The sequence below is a fragment of the Coenobita brevimanus genome, chromosome 15, assembly GCF_032717465.1.
Source record: "Coenobita brevimanus isolate Jiangsu-jjx chromosome 15, ASM3271746v2, whole genome shotgun sequence".
Taxonomy (NCBI): domain Eukaryota; kingdom Metazoa; phylum Arthropoda; class Malacostraca; order Decapoda; family Coenobitidae; genus Coenobita; species Coenobita brevimanus.
This window is the reverse complement of record NC_136968.1, coordinates 515,490-532,412: the sequence shown is the minus strand read 5'-3', so window position 1 is coordinate 532,412 and position 16,923 is coordinate 515,490. Positions and strand designations below refer to the sequence as shown.

Here is a 16,923-nt window from a genome sequence, read left to right as displayed (position 1 = left end):
CTGTTTTTAAATTCATAAAATTATCACTCAAAAATAATATTGTTTCAAACTGGCTATTTTTTTCTTTTTTTTTTACTCATACACTTAAAACTCAAAAATAATATTATTTTTCAAACTGGCTCTATTTTTTGAAACTCATGAACTTATTACTCAAAAGATTATGCTTCAAACTGGCTATTTTTTTTTTTAACTAATAAACTTAATATTCAAAAGATAATCCTGGCTATGGTTTTTTTCACATACTTGTTACTCAAAAATAATAATATGTTTCAAATTGTTTTTTTTTTTTTTTAATTCATAAACTTATTACTCAAAGATGATATTATGTTTCCTGGCTATTTTTTTTTTTTAACATATTACTGAAAGATCTAGCTTCCTCCTGAGTGACTGAAATCTTTAGAAACCATAAAATCTTTTAAATATATAAATACACATAAGATTCCTAGCATTTCAGAACACAATAATGATCAACATATATATAAACCAATGTTGTGGCTTCCTTACTGCATTTCCTAGTCCATGTCATTTTTTTTTATTTATTTATTAATTTCTGCATCATCGTATACTGTACTGGTTCTGGTATAGTTTCTTTAATCTTGTAAGCTTTCTCATTTTATCTTGTAAGCTTTCTCACTGTATCTTGTAAGCTTTCTCATTTATTTTTTTTTTAATCTTGTAAGCTTTCTCACATTCATCACTCTGTCTTGAAAGTATATCACATTTTTTGCTTTCTTTATCTTTACTCTATGCTTCTTAGTCTTCATTTTTTTTTTTTTTTTGTCATATTTTCTTTATAACAACTATCACCATTGACAAACATCCTCTTATAGATTTATTTCAATGGGAACACACTGTCATCATTCCATACCACTTAGTTCTGGTTCACTTTGAAGGGGAAAAAGTAATCTACACTCACTAGCACTCCATTCCACTTTGGCTTAACTTTAGTGGAAGAGCAGCACTTACCTCCACTTTCCTCCACTGTACAAGGTAGTTTAAGTGCACATAGGAGAGAAGAGCAGCACTTGTCTCCACTTTCCTCTACTGTACAAGTTTAAGTGCACAAAGGACCACTTATCCCTTGCTTTAAGTGGAGGAATACCCTTGTTCCCATGTCTATATAGTAAGTGGAAGAAACTGACTTATGCACATTAAAGTGGGTGGATGACAAGATTTATTCCTGCAGTAATGTATATACCACTTAGTCACCAGGACACTTAATTTCCTTGCACAAAGAAAACAGCACTTTCATCTACTTGTCTCTGTCTCTAGCACACTGGATGAACTCTTTCCACTTAAATACTGAAGTGGAAGCATCAATGTTTGTCCCTGTACACACCTGCCATTTCATCAAGACTTCAGCCAGGTGTAACAATGGACCCCAATAATCCACTTCTGGTTTAGGTCCTCCACTTTTAGGTCTACGTGGACAGGCAACACCAAATCCACTCCTCCTCCACGCACAGACCATTCTGGGGACATCAAAACTGGTCCACAACATCTACACACAAGACTGGTCCAACTAATTCTGGGCTGCAAACTCACACACCCAACTGAGATCAGACAGAATCCAACTAACCACTGGCCAGCACTCCCCCCTGCAGAATGAGGCTTAGCACTGGCACTGATACTGTTCATCTGTACTCTCTATCTGCAAGGAGGGGCAACCAAACAACCAGACTCATCCACATTCTCTCCATTAAACTTCCTGTGCCTCTCCGAAAGTGGATTCTAATCACCTCAAACATTCATCCATAATCCACTCACTTTACTTGCCTGATGTCCACTCACTCATCCAACCACTCTCAATTTCCCAACTCACATGGATCTTACATTCACAATCCACACGCAGGGATGTGGACATGAGACTTAATCCACTCATCCACCTGTGAAACCAGCATTCATTCCATCAAATTTGCAGCTCAGATCAAACTGGGTGGTCAACAGATGCAGACTTGGGGCAGCGGAAAAGCAATTAGGTCTGCCCATCAACTTGCAAGATGAAAAACCATGTCTGCTCGTCCCTTTGTGAGATGAGAAATGAGCTCACTGTCCTCTTGGCAAAACACTCCATTGAATTCTCTGCTCAGATTGAAGTGGCCAGTCGAATGATGTCCAATGGGAGGAGCGGATGTGCATTTCTGTCCACTCATCAACTTGTGAGACGAGAAATTAATCCTCCGCTCTCTTGACTCAGACTGCAGAGACCTGTCCTGAGCCAAGATCACTGAGGAGAGACTGAAGCCGGCTGATCTCACGAGTGGCCGCATTGAGATCGCTGCCCAGCTTAAGCTCCTTCTCCTTGAGCTTCTTAATCTCTCGCTGGCAAGTCTGAAAATGGGGAACAGCATTAAAATTCACAGGAACACAAACCAACATCATTAATTTTTGCCAATAGGCCTATAGTGGTGGAAAGAGATGCCTTCACACACCCACACCAACATAAGAGGTGGCTCTGTTGCCTGGTTATATGTATGTCCCTCTAGTCCCCTCCCACCCTACAAAAGAATAATGGAAGAATGCAGGAAGAAGGCAACTTTCAACCTGAGGTCCACACGGCTGACACTGACATGAAACGAGCAACAACAACACTGACAACAAAAACAGTGCCAACCAAAGGGGCACTCAGTGGAGCGCATCTCTCAGACAAGGGCAACGAATTTCCAAACCACTCTTCACGACAGGTTAGGGTTCCTCATCAATGATTTAGGGTTTTATGCTTTTCCTGATTAAGAATCTGTAATACGATCCAGATCAGTCCTAAAAGTAAATCAACTGTTCGCTGGTACATAGGCTATCTACCCACCAAATTTGGTCTAAATCTCTTTTAGTTTTTGAGTAATCCTGCTAACAGACAAATAAACTAACACACAAACAGGGGTGAAAATATATTCTCCTTGTCAGAGACAATAAACAGAAAGCCCTCTTCCTTCTCCTCCTCCTCATCATCATCATCACCACCACCATCATCAGCTTAACATTAAAAGACAAGTAAAAAATGAAAATGGGGAGTTGCCTCAGACACACGGACAGATAGATATACTGGACAGATAAACAGCCACATAAGTAAGTGGTCTAGATATATAAACAGACTGACAGACAGATTAAAAGAGGAACAGATAGACAGCGGGAGAGTTAATAAGACTCAGGCACATAGGTACAGTATACGGTATAAATAGTGTGACTGAAAGCTGAATGGAGGTATAACCAGACAGGCAGCTGGGTGGAGTATACTACAGACATACACAGACACAACAGATGACTTACTGAACAGATGGACACACACACACACACACACACACACACATGATGACCAGAGAAAGATATATACAGATATATATATATATATATATATAGTACTGCATACTACAAGGTTAGGCTACATAAACAGAGATATGTACAGTATATGCAGTACATATGTGTGTGTGTGTGTGTGTGCACTCCCACTCACCACATTCTGCCGCAAGAGGTCCAGTTTATCATTCTTGAGTTTGTTTATTTCGTGTTTCAGCGTCTCCATCTGCCTGTGGATAATTTCAGGGTCCATGTGAAGGGCACAGGTTCCCGATAATGTTGATCCCATCTCCTCCGCGCCACCCGCCACCCCACACAGCGGGCAGATTGGGGGCGGCAGCTGCGATAGTGACGGTAGTTTGTGCGGCGTCTCAGCTGACGAGAGGGACTCCAGGCCGGTGTCGGAGTCCTCGTTCAACACCCGCCGCTCGTCAATCTCCATCGAGTTGAGGGAAGAATCGTCGCTCTCGGACAGGGCCATGTGCGTGTTTGGGGTGTTGTCGGGGCTTGATGGGGGTGTACGCCCCCCACCGCTACTGCCACCCCCGCCCCCACCACCGCCACTGCCACCACCACCACCACCACTGCTGCCTTTACTACGCCCACTCTGAGGGACATACAAGGGGTCAGTGTTGTGGCAAGAGTATCATCATTATCATCATCATTATTATCATCATCATCATTATTATCACCTTCACCATCCTTATCATTACAATCATCATCATCATTATAATCACCTTCATCATCCTTATTGCAATCATTATCATCATCATCATCACTATATTCACCATCATCAACATTACAATCATCATTAGCATCACTAAAATCACCATCATCATCAACATTACAATCATCATCATCATTTGGCTGTGTGTGGAAGAAATACCATCATCACTATTATTATTATCATCAATATCATCATCATTATTTGTCTCAGTGTCACTGTTGTAGAAAAATTATAGTTAAGAATATTATCAACATCATCATCATCATCATCCTAATTATTACAACAATCATCACCATCATCACTATAATCATCATCATCACCATCATAATTCTCATCATTAAAATCATCATCATCATCATCATCAACATCCACACTTCCCACATTCAGTTAACATTCCAACATAAACATTACTGAAATTGCTCCCTAACACCTTTTCCCTAGTGATTTATTTTGCATATCATACCTCATTCTTTTATACCATATGTTATTGATGCAAATTTAAAACTGACATACTCTGCATGTGATTTATGAGAGAGAAATACAATCAACGCTCCCCACAAATCAACCAGCTAAACTACCCAATCAACCGCTCGTTAATCACATCGTTACATCGGAGGTATTTACAGCTTACCACCCCGTGTCTAGTTACGCCCCCCCTTCCATCGCCCTGACAGCCTGCGAATCTGTGACAAGGATGGATAGACAGATAGATAGACAGATAGACTGATGGATGGATTGATTACAGTGTGGAAATAAATGGATCTTGATTTCTGCTACTTGTAATACTTAAAATTTGAGAGCAGGATAGATAGATAGATAGACAGATAAATAGACATAGACAGGTAGATAGACAGACAGACAGATAGATACAGAAAGACACACAGATACACAGATATATAGATAGACAGACAGATAGATAGATAGATAGACAGGTATAGATAGATAGATGGACAGACAGATAGGTAGACAGTTAGATAGATAATTACAGTCTGGCAAAAAATGGCTCTTGATATCCGCTTCTCATAATACATAATACTGTAATATACACTTACAAGTTTGATTCCCTCCTGTATTATAAGCTGCACAGGTCAGTAAGTAGGTTGGTAAGTAGGTAGGTAGGTAGGTAGGGAAGAAGGGATAAAAGTACAAAGGTAGGTAAGCAGGTATTTAAGAAGTACTGACAGGTTGGTTGGTACGTATGTAGGTAGGTAGGAAGGTAGGTTGGTAGGTAGATAAGTATGTATGTATGTATGTTGGTAAGTAGGTAGGTATGTAGCTAGGTAGGTGGGTATGTATGTATGCAGGTAGGCAGGTAGGTAGGAGAGTGGGGTGAGATGGGTAGGTAGGTAGGTAGGTAGGTATGTGTGTAGGTAGGTAGGCAGACAAAACACAAACGGCTAGATAACAGAAAGAACACAACATCGCAAACGTAAACACAACCAACCATCGGCGTCAGTACGTTTGCGCTGCCTGGGGACGGCTTCTTGAGTGTCTGCGGTCCCTCCAGGTTCTTACGCCCGATCAAAACATTGCGTACGATCTCTCGGAACTTGTTGGCGGTGGTCGACTCTGGCTTGGGGGTCTCGGCTGGGGGGCTGTGTCCGAGGAAGGCGTTTGTTTTGGTGCGAAGTTCGTCAACGAGGGAGGAAAGCAGCGAAGACCTTGTGCGTAGCTGGGGGGTGGGAGGAAATGGTTAGAAGTGAGAGAGAGAGACAGAGAGTCACTTTCTTTCTCCATAACCCCTGCTTATTCTCATCTACATCTACTTTTAAATACTTGAGAGAGAGAGAGACAGAAAGAGAGAGAGAGTCACTTTCTCTCTCAATAACCCTTAACTTACTCTTATCTACTATTCAACACCCCATCACAGACATTAACACAACTCTACTCATGATAATGAGAAGAATACATGTGGTGCAGCTGCAGTGTACACCCAGGAACCAAACCCCCTCACATGCAAGAGTTAACTATTACTCCCAGTCCTTCATGTATGCAACAGGTCAACTCTGGAACTGTCTGTCTGTATTTCCTACTTCCTATGATCTCCAGTTTTTCAAACATAGTGTGTCCAGGCATCTCAAAATGCACTGATCTTGAAGTTGGCTCTCTGTTGTATTGTTTTTTATTTTTCTTCGAGGAAGCAATTTGCAGGCTCCTGGCCTTTGGTTCCTTCTTCCTTGCACTAAAAAAAAAAATAAATAAATAAATAAAATAAAAATCACCATGAGAAGGACACTGAAGCTGGTCACTCTCATCTTAAATGTCAGGACCAAAATGCCAAGCGCCAGGCTCCTACGCTCCTCATGGGGCAACACGGGATTAGATGATGATGATGATGATGAAGATAATCATCATCATCATCATCACAGCAGCAGCACCCTCACCTCCACCTCAGCAAATCTCTCTGCCTTATAACATGCAACCTCAGCAATCTAACAACAACAACAACAACAATAATAATAATAATAATAATAATAATAATAATAATAATAATAATAATAATAATAACAATAATAAATCACAAACACTTCACTTCCAGCATAGCAAACCTTTCAACCTTATAACATGCAATGCCAGCAATCTAATAATAATAATAATAATAATAATAACAAAAATAAAGATAATAATAATACTGTAATAATAATAATAATAATAATAATAATAATAATAAATCACAAACCCCTCACCTCCAGCTTGGCAAATCTCTCCGCCTTATAACAGGCAATCTCAGCATTAATCAACTTGGTCAATAGAAAATCCTTGAACTGCTGCCCCTTCTCAAACAGGCCTGAGGGTGGCAGGGTCGGACCGAAGAATGGCACGTCGGACCGCGCCGTGACGCTGACTCGGTACCTGCGGGGGAAGTAGTGGGAATATTAGCATTATTACCTATCTATCTATCTAAAGCCAGACGCCATAATCCCAGAAGGGGTGGCCGTTTATCTCTGAGTTAGCTGTTTTACAGGGAGGGACACTGCCCCTCCACCAAGCCACTTGTAGGGAACATGTATGGGTTGGTTATATGGTTACCACCCAGAGCTGTAAATGGTTTCCTGGCTTACAGGGAACCATTAGGCTTGTCACTCAATGTAAAGCCACCTGAAATGGAGAGAAGAAGAATAAAAAGTGACAGGCAAGATGGGAGAAATAGGAAGAGAGGAGGGCAGGCACAGAAAAAATATGATAAAGGTGAAGGAAGAAGTAGGCAGCACTACATCAAGTGAGTGGATTATAGTGAGAATTAGGAAGAAAGGAGTGCAGACACAGAAAAAGAAGTGATAAAAGTTAAGGAAGAAGCAGGCAGCACTACATCAAGTGAGTGGATGATGGTCGCCAGCACCTACCAGCAAGAGGGGCTAATTATGCACATGAAAAATCCACACACAGATGGAATGTTGAAGGTGGGTGGGTTGAATTATGAGTCAGGCTACGATAATCATAAGTCTTGAGAAGGTTAGCTGACTCATGCTTGGAGGGGCCAGCTTACTCATCCTCACAAGTGTTTCATAATTGACGATAATTGTGAGATTGCACATAACTCCTGCATCCTCCCAATTTCAGAACACCTGCGAACGATGGCTTGCTGTTCTTCTTGTTCTTCTTAATCTTGTTCTTTTGATGTGGATGTGATAGGAAGCATTAGGAGAAACACACTGAGGTGGTTTGGCCATGTGGAGAGGATGGAGAGTGAGAGACTGATGAGGAGAGTGTATGTGAGTGAGGTGTATGTGGAGTTACATGGAGAGACAGACTGACAAATGAGGAAGTGAAGAAGCGTTGTGGTGTGGATGTGGATGTGATAGGAAGCGTTAGGAGGAACACACTGAGGTGGTTTGGCCATGTGGAGAGGATGGAGAGTGAGAGACTGATGAGGAGAGTGTATGTGAGTGAGGTGAAGGGGGAGAGAGGGAGGGGAAGGCCAAGGATGAGATGGAGGGATGGGGTGGAGAGGTGTGTGTTTGTGAAGGTGTGTATTTGCTGAGTTTGTGAAGGTGTGTGTTTGTTGTGTTTGTGATGTGTACTGTATTTGTGAAGATGTGTGTTTGCTGTGCTTGTAATGTATCTGTGAAAGTGTATGTCTGTTGTGTTTGTGATGTGTGTTTGTGAAGGGTGTGGTGCAATAGGTGTGCCCAAAGCTGGAATACCCCAAGCCACTCACTTTGTATTAGCCGGACAGATGTCGATGGGCTGGACAACGATGTACGCGTGGAGGAAGTGTGACGCGATCATGTGTCAGTGAAGGCGTGTGTTTGTTGTGTTTGTGAAGATGTGTGTTTGTTGTGTTTGTGATGTATCTGTGAAAGTGTGTGTTTGTTGTGTTTGTGACAGTGTTTGTGAAGGTGTCTTGAAAGCATTTAAAATCAAATGCTCCTGTAATACCCCAAGCCACTCACTTTGTATTAGCCGTGCAGGGGTCGATGGGCTGGACGACGATGTACGCATGGAGGAAGTGTGACGCGATCATGTCTGGCGCGAAGGGGGTGTTTGCCTCCTGGAACACGATGGCCACCATGTCGTTGCCGATGTGCCGCTTCCTCTCCAGCTGCTGCGGGTCGTTCTCCTTGAAGGGCAGGAGGGTGGACACGTGGAACATGATCTCCTTGTCCCGGAAACGCTCGTACACGCTCTCCTCCCCCGTCTGGCCAAACTGCGTGTCCAGTCCACCTTTGAAGCTGTGGAGAGATTTTTTTTTTTTTAATGCAAGGAAGGAGGAGGTTGAGGATGAGGAGGCCTGTCTGTATGAAGTACATGTCCAGTACACTTAAAAACTTTGGGAGAGAATGGATGTTTAAGTTCTTCCACGGCACTGAATATTAGGCCTATGTAAGCTGCTGGAAATATTAATTCATGGTTTGTCTGCTTCCTGTATGGGTATGTGGTCAAAATTCAAAATGACAATGGGTGAAAATGAGAGAGTTTTGACATATGGACAGAAAGACAAAAATCCAGATCATCACTAACTTGCAAAAATAAGTTTGCACAAATGATGGAGTGTGCAAAAGTGGGACATGATCTCTTTGGAGTGGTTGTTGGTTGCAGTACTGTGGTGGTAACTGTGTGGTAGTAACTGGTAGTAGTGGTGATAATTGTGTGGCAGTAACTGGAGTGGTAACTGTGGTAGTAAGTGAAGTGGTAACTGGCAGTAGTAGTGGTAACTGTAAAACACTTCCTTTACTGCCTAACTGAACTGTTACCCCAATCCAACCTTACAGTTATGGAGAGATTGGGTGGTTTAAAAAGTAAATCCTTCTTGCTGTTACTGGATTAGTTCAAAATTTAAATCCTTCTTGCTATTACCAGATTATTTTGAAATTTAAATCCTTATTGTTACCAGATTAGTCTGAAATTTAAATCCTTGCTGTTCCCAGATTAGTTTGAAATTAATTCCTTCATATTGTTAATGGATTATTTTCAAATTTAAATCCTTCTTGTTGTTCCAGGATTATTTTGAAATTTAAATCCTTGCTGTTACCAGATCAGTTTATTTAAATTAGGTGAGTCCCAAGGCAGAGAGGAGCTTGTACCTAAACCCTCAATTCTGAAGTAAAAGAAAACCAGGAGATCTGATGGGTTGATTTTATGTGGGGTGTGAGCTGGGGGGAGGGCAGCAAAATGGCAGGGGACAAGGTAACACGAAGGCAATTTGTCTGTGGCCACCCCTTACAGGATTAAGGCATCTGGCAATAGACAGACAGATAGAATTTTTAAAGAAATAGTAAGATAAGTTTGGGCTGGTTTAAGATGAGATTATTTTTGGCCTGGTCTTGCTGTGAGGTCATGTAGAAAAAAAAAAAAAAAAATGAATATAAGGTAAATGGTGATGTTGCACAGATGGAGGCCCCTTGGATCGCCTTCTCTCTCTCTCTCTACCTCATCCTTCATGCTCCTTGGCTTCACCCTCTGTCACATCAACACCAAGAATTCCATATATGTAACCATCTGTCCCTGACTCACTCTCACTCTCTCTCCTTCCTTCCATTCCTCTCTCCCTCCTTCCTTCATCTCTCTCTCTCTCTTTCTCTCTCCTTCCTTCCATTCATCTCTCTCTTCCTCCCTCTCTATCTATTTTTCTTCCATTTCTCTCTCCTTCCCCCCTTACCTTCCTTGTCATCATTTTCTCTCTTTCCTATTTCTCACTCTCTTACTTTCTCTCACCCTTCTTCCTTGTCCACACTTCCCCTCTTTAATATTTCCCGCTCTCTTACTTTCTCTCACCCTTCTTCCCTGTCCACATTTCCTCTCTTTAATACTTTCCTCTCTCTCTCTCTCTCTCTCACATTCCCTCACTCATCTTCCTTGCAAACATTTCCTCTCTTTAATATTTCCCTTTCTCTCTCTCACTTTTTCTCACCCATCTTCTTGTACACATTTCCTCTCTTTAATATTTCCCTCTCTCTCTCTCACTTTCTCTCACCCATCTTCTTGTACACATTTCCTCTCTTTAATATTTCCCTCTCTCTCTCTCAATTTCTCTCATCCATCTTCTTGTACACATTTCCTCTCTTTAATATTTCTCCCTGTCCCTCTTTTCAAAATTTGCCACTCTTTCTCTTTTTAATATTTCTCACACTTCCTATCTTAATATTCCTCTCTTCCTCTCTTTACTATCTCACTCTCTCACTTTCTCTCACTCCACTTCCTCCTCACTCACCCTTCATGCTCCTTCAACTTCACCCTCTTTCCCATCAGCTCCAGGAATTCCGTAAAAGCTGCAGTCTGGCCCTGGTTCCCGAAAAGCTGTTTCTGTCACCCTCTCTCACTTCTTCCTCTCTTTAATATATCTCACTCTTTCGCTTCCTCTCTTTAATGTATCTCCCGCTCTCACTTCCTCTCTTTACTATATCTCACACTTCCCCTCTTTAACAATTCTCACTCCCCCTATCTTTAAAATTCCTCACTCTTCCTCTCTTTACTATCTCACTCTCTCACTTCCTCTCTATAATATCTCACTCTCTCACTTCCTCTCTTTAATATATCTCACTTTCTCACTTCCTCCATTTAATATATCTCACTCTTCCTCTCTACTATTCCCCACTCTTCCCCTCTTTAACAATTCTCACTCCCCCTATCTTTAAAATTTCTTTCTTCCTCTCTTTCCTATCTCACTCTCTCACTTTCTCTTACCCTTCATGCTCCTTCAACTTCACCCTCTGCCCCATCAGCTCCAGGAATTCCGTAAAAGCTGCAGTCTGGCCCTGGTTTCCGAAGAGTTGTTCCTCCGAGGTCTGTCCGAAGTTCTGGTAGATGAGGCCGACCTTAAACTGGTTCCTCAGCACGTGCTCGTCGAAGGCCAGCACGAGGTCGGGGCATTCCGGGGCAACGCAGGGGTGGCAGCGGTCCATGGTCAGGTCCTCTTTCACCTTCTGCGGAAAGAAAGGAAAACGCTGGGAGATTTGGTGTGTTTGGCGATGTTTGGATTTGATTTTGGTTACGTTTAGATTATGATGTTGAGAGCGAGACTAATAAGGAGAGTGATGTTGAGAGATTCGGTGTGTTTTGGTTACGTTTAGATTGTGATGTTGAGAGCGAGACTAATAGGGAGAGTGATGCTGAGAGACTGGGTGTGTTTTGGTTACGTTTAGATTGTGATGTTGAGAGCGAGACTAATAGGGAGAGTGATGCTGAGAGACTGGGTGTGTTTTGGTTACGTTTAGATTGTGATGTTGAGAGCGAGAGACTAATAAGGAGAGTGATGTTGAGAGACTGGGTGTGTTTTGGTTACGTTTAGATTATGATGTTGAGAGCGAGACTAATAGGGAGAGTGATGCTGAGAGATTTGGTGTGTTTTGGTTACGTTTAGATTGTGATGTTGAGAGCGAGACTAATAGGGAGAGTGATGCTGAGAATGAGAGACTAATAAGGAGAGTGATGTTGAGAATGAGAGACTAATAAGGAGAGTGATGTTGAGAATGAGACTAATAGATGATGTGAGTGAGACTAGAGAGTGATGTTGAGAGAGACTAATAGGAAGTGAGAGTGACGTTTAGATTGTGATGAGAGAGACTAATAAGGAGAGTGATGTTGAGAATGAGAGACTAATAAGGAGAGTGATGTTGAGAATGAGAGACTAATAAGGAGAGTGATGTTGAGAATGAGAGACTAATAAGGAGAGTGATGTTGAGAATGAGAGACTAATAAGGAGAGTGATGTTGAGAATGAGAGACTAATAAGGAGAGTGATGTTGAGAATGAGAGACTAATAAGGAGAGTGATGTTGAGAATGAGAGACTAATAAGGAGAGTGATGTTGAGAATGAGAGACTAATAAGGAGAGTGATGTTGAGAATGAGAGACTAATAAGGAGAGTGATGTTGAGAATGAGAGACTAATAAGGAGAGTGATGTTGAGAATGAGACTAATAAGGAGAGTGATGTTGAGAATGAGAGACTAATAAGGAGAGTGATGTTGAGAATGAGAGACTAATAAGGAGAGTGATGCTGACAGTGATAGACTAATAAGGAGAGTGATGTTGAGAATGAGAGACTAATAAGGAGAGTGATGTTGAGTGAGAGACTAATAAGGAGTAATGTTGACAGCAAGAGACTAATAAGGAGAGTGATGTTAAGAGATCGGTTGTGTTTTGGTTACGTTTAGATTGTGCTGTTGAGTGAGAGACTAATAAGGAGAGTGATGTTGAGAGATTCAGTATGTTTTGGTTACGTTTAGATTGTGCTGTTGAGTGAGAGACTAATAAGGAGAGTGATGTTGAGAGATTCAGTATGTTTTGGTTACGTTTAGATTAGACTGTGATGTTCAGTAAGAGACAAACAAGGAGTGTATGTGAGTGAGGGAGGGGGAAGCTGAGGATGAGGTGGAGGGATGGGTTGGAGAGGTATATGAAAGAGAATGGAGAGTGAGAGACTAATGAGGAGAGTGTAGGTGAGTGAGGGAGGGGGAGACTGAGGATGAGATGGAGGGATGAAGTGGAGAGGTATATGAGAGAGGATGGAGAGCGAGAGACTAAAGTGGAGAGTGTATGTGAGTGAGGTGGAGGGGCGGATGAGGGAGGGGGAGGCAGAGGATGAGATGGAGGGATGGAGTGGAGAGGTTTATGAGAGAGGGAGGTGTGAGCTGGGGGGAGGGCAGTGAAATGGCAGGGAACAGGGTGACATGGAGGCAATTTGTTTGTGGCCACCCCTTATGGGATTAAGAAGTCTGGCAATAGATAGATGGGTGGATGGATAGACAGATAGATAGACAGATAGATAGATAGACAGACAGACAGATAGACAGATGTTGAGAATGGTGAAGATGAGAGAAGGGGGGGAGGAAGGGAGGCAGGATGAGAATATGAAGAAAGTATGAAAGAAAGGGAGGAAGGGAATGAAAGAAAGGGAGGAAGGGAATAGGAAAGAAAGGGAGGAAGGGAAGAGGAAAGAAAGTACGAAAGAAAGGGAGGAAAGGAAGCAGACTGAACAATATAAAGATAAGAACATTAGAAGAACGATATACAATGAACAATATACAAATGAACAATAATTTTGGAAGCAATTAATGATGCTTAAAGAAAAGAAAAAATCTATCTATCTATCTACTGCCAGACGCCCTAATCCTATAAGGGATGGCCACAAACAAATCGCCTCCATGTCGCCCTGTCCCCCGCCATTTCACTGCCCTCCTCCCAGCTCACACACACCCCTCTCTCATATACCTCTCCACTCCATCCCTCCATCTCATCCTTGGCCTCCTCATCCCTCCACTTTACTCACATACACTCTCCTTGTTAGTCTCTCGCTCTCCATCCTCTGTCTTAGCATATTAAGTACCATTAGAGGTGATCAGACAGTGTGTGTGTGTGTGTGTGTGTGTGTGTGTGTGTGTGTGTGTAAGGCCTTGGCGTGGGTGAACAGGGACACCTGTACACACACACAAACACACACACACACACAACATGTACATACATCACATATAAACATACATCACACATACATACTATCTTTCTCTCTCACACATACACACATATATCACATAATAAACATACATCACACATATATAGTCTTTCTCTATCACACACACACACACACACACACACACACACACACACAAACACATATATCACACAACAAACATACATTACACAGACATATTTTCTCTATCACACACACACACACACACACACATATATATCACACAACAAATATACATTACACATACATATTCTTTCTCTATCTCACACACACACACACACACACACACACACACACACACACACACATATATATCACACAACAAATATACATTACACATACATATTCTTTCTCTATCTCACACACACACACACACACACACACACACACACACACACACACACACACACATATCACACAACAATCATACATTACACATACATATTATATTTCTCTCTCACACACACACAAACACATACATCACACATAGTGTACATATTCTCTCTCTCTCTCTCTCTCTCTCTCTCTCTCTCTCATAACTATACTCCTTTCACCTTAACTTGGCCCAAACTTTCGCTTTTTGCAGCTCACTTCACATAGGTCAATGAAGGAGAAAGACAATACTGTAACTCTAGATCCTCACCACAGCACTTCTTCGTGACTAGCACTACATTTCATTACCAATCTACTGCTACACCTCAGAATATTAATAATGACAATTCTATCTATCTATCTATCTATCTATCTACTGAGCCTGTCTGGGGGGGGGGGGTGACCAGCAGGAGGCAAGATAAAGGTCAGATGGAGGAAAGAGGAAACGAAGGGAGGGGCGGGGAGGGAGGGAGGGAGGGGGAGGGGGAGAGGTAAGATGGCAAACAGATAGAGGGAGGGAGGGAGGAGGAGGGGAGGGAAGAGGAGGGGGAGGAGGAGGAGGAGGGAAGAGGAGGAAAAAGGAAAGGAGAGAAGAATGAACGATATGACGTATGACTGAAGGAAAGGAGAGAGAGAGAGAGAGAGAGAGAGAGAGAGAGAGAGAGAGAGAGAGAGAGAGAAGGAGGAAGGGAGAGAGGGATGAGGAGGCGGAATGTAGATACGGAGGAGGAAGAAGAGAGAGAGGGAGAAGGGGGGAAGGGAGAGAAGAGGAGGAGGAGGGGAGGGAGAGAGGGAGGAGGAAGGGAGGGAGACAGGGAGGAGGAAGAGAGGGAGACAGGGAGGAGGAAGGGAGGGAGACAGGGAGGAGGAAGGGAGGGAGACAGGGAGGAGGAAGGGAGGGAGGGAGGAAGTGATTAATAAAGGGAGAGGGAGAGAAAATGATCAAGGACAAAATAATACAGAAAAAGGGAGGGAGGGAGGGAGAGGGAGGGAGAGAGAGAGAGAGAGAGAGAGAGAGAGAGAGAGAGAGAGAGAGAGAGAGAGAGGTAAATGGCAAACAGACAGACAGGGAGGGAGGGAGGGAAAGAGGAGAGATATGGATGTATGAAGGACAGAAGAAAGAGAGAGAGAGAGAGAGAGAGAGAGAGAGAGAGAGAGAGTAGAAAAGGGGGAAAATTTAACGAAGGAAGGAACGAAGGAAAGAAGGGTGGGAGGGAGGAGGGAGGGAAGGAAAGAAGGAAGGAAGGGAGGGAGGGAAGGAGGGGGGAGAGAGAAAGGGAGAACATCGAGGAAAAAAGGAAGAAAAAAGATAACAACGTAGGGAGGGAAGGAGGAAGGGAAGGAGAGAAAGGAGGAGGGAAGGAGAGAAAGGAGGAAGGGAAGAAGGAATATGAGGAAATGTGAAAGGAAATATATAGGAAGGGACGGAAAGGAGGAAAGAAGGGAGGGAGGGAGGGAGGAAGGAAAGAAGAATGAAGGAAAAGTGGAAAGATGAAAGAAGGAGAGAAAGATAGAAGGGGGGAAGGGAGAGAAAGTGGAAAGAAGGAAGGAAGGAGGGAAGGGGAAAAGAAGAATGGAAGAGAAAGAAGGAATGTAGGGAAGGAAAGGGAGGAGGAGGGAAGGAAGGAAGGAAGGAAAATGAAGAAATAAAAGAAAAGACAGGATTAGAGAAGAGAGAGAGAGAGAGAGAGAGAGAGAGAGAGAGAAGGGAAAGGGTAGGAGGAAAGAGGTAGGGAGGGAAAGAGGAAGAGGAAAAAGAGAGGGAGGGAAAGAGGAAGAAGAGAAATGGAGGGAGGGAGAGAAAAGGGGAGGGAAAGAGAAAGGAGGAAAAGGGGAGGGAGGGAAAGAGGAAGAAGGAAAAGGGGAGGGAGGGAAAGAGGGAGGGAGGGAGGGAAAGAGGAAGAAGAAAAATGGAGGGAGGGAGGTAAAGAGGGAAGGAGGGAGGTAAAGAGGGAGGGAGGGAGGTAAAGAGGGAGGGAGGGAGTTATGTTTACAGCTGTCACTCTAGCCCTGAGGGAGTGAAGGGAGGGAGGAAGCGTGGCAGGGAGGGAGGGAGGGGAGGTAGGCTAATCCTCCCTCCCTCTCTCTCTCTTTCCTCCCCACCCTCTCCTCTTCCCTCCCCCCCACCCCCACCTCTCTCTCTCTCTCTCAAAACAAATGCTTTTTCCCACTTACTTTTTACTTTATGAGAGAGAGAGAGAGAGAGAGTCGCCTTCACGTGGTGCCTGGCTACACATATCCACCTATCCCCTCTCCATCTATCTATCTATCCATCTATCAACCTATCTATCTACCCATCCATCTGTCTATCTATCCATCTATCTATCTATGTATCCAGCTATCTATCTATCTATCAACCTATCTATCTATTCGTCTGTCAATTTATCTACCAATCAATGTCCATTTCGTCTATCTATCTATCTAGCTCCTGCCACACGCCGCATCCTGTGAGAGGTCGGCCTAAAAAAAAAATAAGTATTTCTCTGTTCCTACTATATAACGACTCTCTCTCTCTCCCTCCCTCCCTCTCTCTCTCTCTCTCCCTCCCTCTGTCTCTCTCTCTCTCTCTCTCTCAGATTCAGAGTTTATGGTTAAGACGGGCACACTTCAATGAGAGAGAGAGA

At 43.0% G+C, this 16,923-nt stretch overlaps 1 protein-coding gene across 1 annotated transcript; it reads right to left on the bottom strand.

The window, feature by feature from the left end:
• Window positions 1-1,834: 1,834 nt before the first annotated feature.
• LOC145390605 (uncharacterized) lies at window positions 1,835-10,761 on the bottom strand. The gene is made up of 6 exons (XM_080265409.1): window positions 10,674-10,761; window positions 8,416-8,694; window positions 6,709-6,874; window positions 5,466-5,693; window positions 3,452-3,901; window positions 1,835-2,331 (listed from the first exon to the last, which is right to left on the bottom strand). The coding sequence occupies exons 1-6, from the start codon at window positions 10,706-10,708 to the stop codon at window positions 2,194-2,196; spliced, it is 1,296 nt and encodes a 431-aa protein (XP_080121535.1). The 5' UTR covers window positions 10,709-10,761; the 3' UTR covers window positions 1,835-2,193.
• Window positions 10,762-16,923: the final 6,162 nt, after the last annotated feature.